The sequence below is a fragment of the Microtus ochrogaster genome, linkage group LG8, assembly GCF_000317375.1.
Source record: "Microtus ochrogaster isolate Prairie Vole_2 linkage group LG8, MicOch1.0, whole genome shotgun sequence".
In the NCBI taxonomy this organism is placed as follows: domain Eukaryota; kingdom Metazoa; phylum Chordata; class Mammalia; order Rodentia; family Cricetidae; genus Microtus; species Microtus ochrogaster.
In genome coordinates this window covers 263,611-269,706 of record NC_022033.1, presented here as the reverse complement: position 1 = coordinate 269,706, position 6,096 = coordinate 263,611, and the positions used below count along the sequence as shown (strand labels likewise).

At 44.3% G+C, this 6,096-nt stretch overlaps 1 protein-coding gene across 1 annotated transcript in view; it reads left to right on the top strand.

Annotated features, from left to right (window-relative positions):
- Prpf6 (pre-mRNA processing factor 6) overlaps positions 1-6,096 on the top strand; it is a 56,972-nt gene that overhangs the window by 20,576 nt on the left and 30,300 nt on the right. Inside the window, exons 7-9 of the mRNA XM_005362670.2 lie at positions 2,098-2,192; positions 2,471-2,627; positions 3,079-3,241. Coding sequence (XP_005362727.1) covers positions 2,098-2,192; positions 2,471-2,627; positions 3,079-3,241 — 415 coding nt within the window. The remainder of the gene's footprint in view (positions 1-2,097; positions 2,193-2,470; positions 2,628-3,078; positions 3,242-6,096) is intronic.

Below are 6,096 nucleotides of genomic sequence, written 5' to 3'. Positions count from 1 at the left end.
GAGTGCTGGGATTAAAGGCGTCGCCACCACCGCCCGGCTAATTTTTAGTTTTTAATGTTGGATTGATACTCAGTAAGTTGTGAAGGCCATGAGCTCACTGTGTAGCGAGGTGGGCTTTGAACTTTGCCTCTTCCTGCCTCAGCCTTCTAAGTAGTTGGATTATAGGCTTGTGCTACCTGGCTTATCTTGGCAGTTTAAAAAACTCACAATTATAATAGTAGAATGAACTGCTGTATTGAAATTAAAATGTTGTAATTACCAACCTTTAAATTTCTTGGTTTAAGTCAGTTTTGGAATGTAGATAGGATTTTTCTTTGGGCCGCCAGCTTGGAAAAAAATGACACAGAGACTTCTGAATTATAAAAGCTTGGCCTTGACTTAGGCTTGTCCTAACTAGTTCTTATAACTTACATTAACCTGTGTCTCTTAGTCTGCGTTCTTTGACTAGGTTATCTTGACTCTGTGCTGCCCATCTGCTTCCTCTGCATCTGGCTGGCGACTCCACCTTTCTTCTTCTGCGACTCCTCTGTCCCCAGTTCTGCCAACCTGCCCCGCTGTTCCATTCTGCTCTCTAAACCAATCAGAAGGCACTTTGGCAAAGACACATCACAGCATATAGAAATATTATTCCACAACATTGGAAAGACAATTTTTTTAATATATGTTCACTTGAGTATTTTTCCCTGGAACCTCTGGGTTCTCTTTCTGTCTTTGTTGCTTTTCTGTTTTTTCTGTTGATGTGATAAAAGACCATGACCAAGGTCACCTTTAACCTATAAAAGAAAGCATTTCATTTGGTTTGTGATTTCAGAGTACATAGCACACTTTCTTTTGGACCACCAACAAGCTCTCAAATCATGACGTGGAAACTGGTTATTGGTTCTGAATGCTTGGCCTTATCTTAGCTCTGTTTTAATCTATTTTTTTTAATCTACATTTTGCCTCAGGACTTTACCTTTCTTTCATTCTGCATATCTTACTTTCCTGTTTGTTCTGTGTCCTTCTGTCTGGCAGCTGCCTGGCTTCTGGACCCAGGCATGTCCCTCTTTCTCCCTCATTCTCTCCTCCTCTTTTTTTTTTTTTTTTGTTTAAAGATTTATTTATTTATTATGTTAACAGCATTCTCCCTGCATGTATGATGTATGCCTGTAGCCCAGGAGAGGGCACCAGATCTCATTATAGAGGGTTGTGAGCCATCGTGTGGTTGCTGGGAATTGAACTCAGGACCTCTGGAAGAGCAGCCAGTGTTCTTAACCTCTGAGCCATCTTGCCAGCCCCTCTTCTTCTCCCTTGAACCTAGATTTCTCCTACTTATTTTCTCTGCCTGTCACCCCTGCATATCCCTCTGTTCAGCTTTTTATTAGCCCAGTCAGGTGCCTTAGGCAGGCAAGGTAAAACAGCAACACATCTTTACATAATTAAACAAATGCAGCATAAACAGATGCAGCACATTTGCATAGTTAAAGTGATATTCCACAAGAGTGTAAGAGTCCATGGTGGAGTGAAGGAACAGCTGAGTGCTCAGGTTTTGATCCACAACCACCTCCCAGAGAGAGGGGCGCACTGAGAATGGCACAAGTTTTTTTTTTTTCCTCCCGAGACAGGGTTTCTCTGTTATGTAACTTTGGCTGTCCTGGAACTCACTGTGTAGACCAGATTGGCTTCTAACTCACAGATCTGCCTGCCTCTGCCTCCCAAGATTAAAGGTATGTGCCGTCACTGCCCGGCTGGCACAAATCTTTTGAAACCTCAAAGCCTACCTCCAGTGAGCGTCCTATCCCCTAATTCTTTCCAAATAGTTTCACCAACTGGGGACCAAATATTCACACATGGGCAGGCCTATGGGAGCCATTTTTCCCTCAACTCTATCCCTACCCCCAATATCAATTCTTGTAGAAGATTTCTACACTTTCTCTGTAGAAGACATTTTCCTAATCACCAACTGTTGTCTGAGTTACAGTAAGGTGATTTTCCTCCTGACTCTTTTTTTCTTGGGTAGATTTGTTAGGAGGGTCTCCAGGGCCCTTGGTAATTCATTCTTTGTTTTAGACATTGCTGGTCATGTCTAACTGATTCTCACCTTTACCTATCTTGTAGGTATCTGATTCAGTGAGTGGGCAAACTGTTGTGGACCCCAAAGGCTATCTGACGGATCTAAATTCCATGATCCCAACCCACGGAGGGGACATCAAGTGAGTATGTTGCAGAATTGGTAGGTTGAAATGGGAACTCGAATTGCTTAGTATGTTGTGGAGTTTTAGAAAAAAGAATATACAGTCAAAATATGACATGGATCTTCTGAGAAATGTAGAAATATATTTGTACTTATTTACTGTATGTGTTAACTATTTTACAAATACTAAGGTCAGTGCTTACGGTGAGCTAGAAAGCAGTATGAAAGAGGTGCCTTCTCCCTGATTCTTGTCCTGTCTTTGGTCGTGTGACCTGATGTGCCTTCTCATTCCTACAGTGACATTAAGAAGGCACGGCTACTTCTCAAATCTGTTCGAGAAACAAACCCTCATCATCCACCAGCTTGGATTGCATCAGCTCGCCTGGAAGAAGTCACTGGAAAGCTACAAGTGGCTCGGAACCTTATTATGAAAGGGACAGAGATGTGCCCCAAGGTGAAGCCTATAGCACATTGCTCTTTACAGAAAACCCTCTGTATTCTACCAGGCATGGTACCTATATGGAGAAATGGAGCCGGAGCAAGGTTATAAGTAGAGGGAAAGGAGTTTCTTGCTTGATTTTGTGTGGAGCAGAGACTGACCCACCATTATAATGGCAGGGTAAGCTGCACTGAAAGGGAAGAACTAGGTAGCTTGTCATAACAAAAGAAACCTAGAGGTTGGAACAGGCAGACGGCTCAGCATTTGAAAGTGCTGACTGCTCTTCTAGAGGACCTTAGCTTGATTTCCAGAAGCTACAATGGCTGCTCACAACTGTCCGTAACTCCATTTCAGAGGATCTGATGCCCTCTTCTAGGTATCTGGGGGCCCCAGAGGTAGTACCCACTTCTCCCTTGTGGTTTCTAGGCTGTTCTTACTGAGTTTTTTACTTTTTATTTTTCTCCAGAGTGAAGATGTATGGCTAGAAGCAGCCAGGCTGCAGCCTGGGGACACAGCCAAGGCTGTGGTGGCACAAGCTGTCCGTCATCTCCCACAGTCTGTCAGGATTTACATTCGAGCAGCAGAGCTAGAAACTGACATTCGAGCAAAGAAGCGTGTTCTTCGGAAAGGTAAGCCTTCCTGGCAGGTGTTTTTACTTTCTGATGCTTTGTTCTCTTGGAGAGCAGCTTTGCTCCTCTGCTCAGGCTTTCTGTGAGAGTAGTTAAGAAGCTGGTGATGTTGTCTAGGCCTTTTCCTGGACTGGTCCCTCTGCCCTTGGACCTTCTGTAAGGAAGGGACTCTGGTGGGGAGTTCTCACCCTGGTTGGAGGCCACATCCCTGCTTTATAAAGTGTGAGTCTCTGTCATCCCGATTTTCCTTATTCACAGTACAGGGACAGCTTGAATTCCAGCCTGCTTCTATGGCTCTGGAGGCTAGATGAGAGTGTCTTCAGCCAGGCCCTCTGACTTGATCTAAGGTGTTTCTGCAGGTTAGTGTACCCCTTGGTGTAGGTCTGAGGTCACTGATGGTCACATCTGAGTACATGGTCGTTGAATTCCTTCCTGTACTGATTGGACTGCACCTCCTGCTACCCATCCATCGTCAGCTAAAATATAGTTTTGCCTTCGTTTTTTAAAAAGAAAATTAAAGATTGCCAGGCAATGGTGGCACATGCCTTTAATCCCAGCACTCAAGGAGTCAGAGGCAGGCGGATCTCTGTGTGTTCGAGGCCAGTCTAGTCTGGTCTACAGAGCAAGGTCCAGGAAAGCCAGGGCTACACAGAGAAACCCTGTCTCAGAAACCAAAAAACAGAAGAATTTGTGTGTGTTTGTGTGTGTGTGTGTGTGTGTGTGTGTGTGTGTGTGTGTGTGTGTGTACATATGTATACTAGAGTCCCAGAGGCTAGAAAAATGTCCATCAAATCCCCTGGAGTGGCGTTACAGTCGAGAACAACCCTACAGGGTACTGGGAACTGAAATGGGTCCTCTGGATGAGGAGCAAGCACTCTTCTTGGAGTCATCTCAGAGAAGTTACAGCATTTGTAGGCGGTTTGTGAATTGCTTGTTACTCTAATTCATAAAAGTAGTGCTGTTGTTCCCTGTACCAGATCTTATCATAAATGCTGCTTTTGAACTTGGCTTCAGAACAGAAGCTGGTATCCAGAGTAAGCACTTTACCTGGATGAGAGATCTCCAGCTGATAGTTTTACTGGGATTAAAAGCGTGCATCACCACTGATGCTCTCCATTCTGTACTTAACATGTTTATCTAAAATGTGCAGACATTTTTTTCTTTCTATTTGTGGCTTTAGAAAATTATATAGTGTGTATGTGTGTGTCCATGTGTGTGTGTGTACCACAGTGTACATGTGGAAGTTAGAGGACAACTTGCATGAGTTGGTTCTCTCTTAATTATTCATCCCAGGGATTGAACTCGAGCTTTCAGACTCGGTGGCAGGTACCTTTACCTGCCGAGCAGCCCTTTTGTGGATTTTTGAGACAGGGTCTCATTGTGTTCGCTAGCTAACTAACCTGGAACTTACTCAGTGGCCTTGAACTTAAGGCTGTCCTCTGCCTTCTGAGTGCTGAGATTACAGGAGTGCACCGCTGCACTGGGTTTGTGGACACAGGTGGTCTCCCCCTGCAACATCTAGAAGAATATTTCACAGGACTGTCTTACTGTAGAGGTAGTTGTCATCTCCGCACACCGTGCGCATGCATGGTCAGTGTGCATTAAGGTTCTTGAAAGAGGAAGATTAATTCTGTAGGCTCCATGCTCTGCAATCATGGTTCTTTTGTAAATTGGAAGGTAGATCTGGAAGCTCTGTTAGAATCAAGTGAATGTTTTGTTTTGTTTTTTAAAATAAAATATGTGGCCGGGCGATGGTGGCGCACGCCTTTAGTCCCAGCACTTGGGAGGCAGAGGCAGGCGGATCTCTGTGAGTTCGAGACCAGCTCTGTACTACAAGAGTTAGTTCCAGGACAGGCTCCAAAGCCACAGAGAAACCCTGTCTCGAAAAACCAAAAAAATAAAAATAAAAAAATAAAATAAAAATAAAATATGTGTATGAGTGTTTTGCCCACATTTACGTCTCTGTATCATATGCGGGCCTGGTTCCCACAGAGGCCAGAAGAAGATGATCTTCTGGGACTGGAGTTAGAGAAGGTTGTCAGTCACCACGTGGGTGCTGGGAATCAAAACCCGGTCCTCCCAAAGAGCAACCAATGCCCTTCATCGCTGAGACATCTTTCTAGCTCAAAGATTTATTTATTTATTTATTTACTTTTACTGCATCTCTGGCCTCTGAGGTACTGCATGCGCCACATGAGGAGAGCCTCAGATGCCCCTAGAACTGGAGTTCACAGACAGTTGTGAGCCACCAAGTAGGTGCTGGGAACTGAATCTCTATTCTCTACAAGAGCAGCAAGTGCTCTTAACTACTGAGCCATTTTCCAGCCCTTAATTTTTGCATTTTGTTTTTTCCCCCTCAAGACAGGATTTCTCTGTAGCTTTGGAACCTGTCCTGGAACTTGCTCTGTGGACCAGGCTGGGCTCAAACTCCCAGAGATTTGCCTGTCTGTTTTCAGAGTGCTAGAATTAAAGGCAGGTGCTACCACTGCCTGACAATTTTTGCTTTTTGAGAGAGTCTTACTACATAGCGCTGGTAATTGTGATATAGACCAGGTTGGTCTTGAACTCATAGGAATCCTCTCTGCTTCTCAAGTGCTGGAATTAAAGTTATGCACTACCATAACTAGCTTTTCCCCCCTTTGTATGTGTAAGCAGAGCGTGCTCTCTCTCTCTCTCTCTTTCTCACACTCCCTCTGCTCTCCATTGTGAGGTGAGATTGAGCAGTGACTGAAAGGCCTGTGTGGAATTCTCTGTAGATTTCAGTTGCCATCTGGAACAGAGGTAGGTACCCCCTCTCAGTCATTGGAAGTGATATTGATGATGTTCTTTCCAGTATTTTCCTTTTCTCCTCCCCT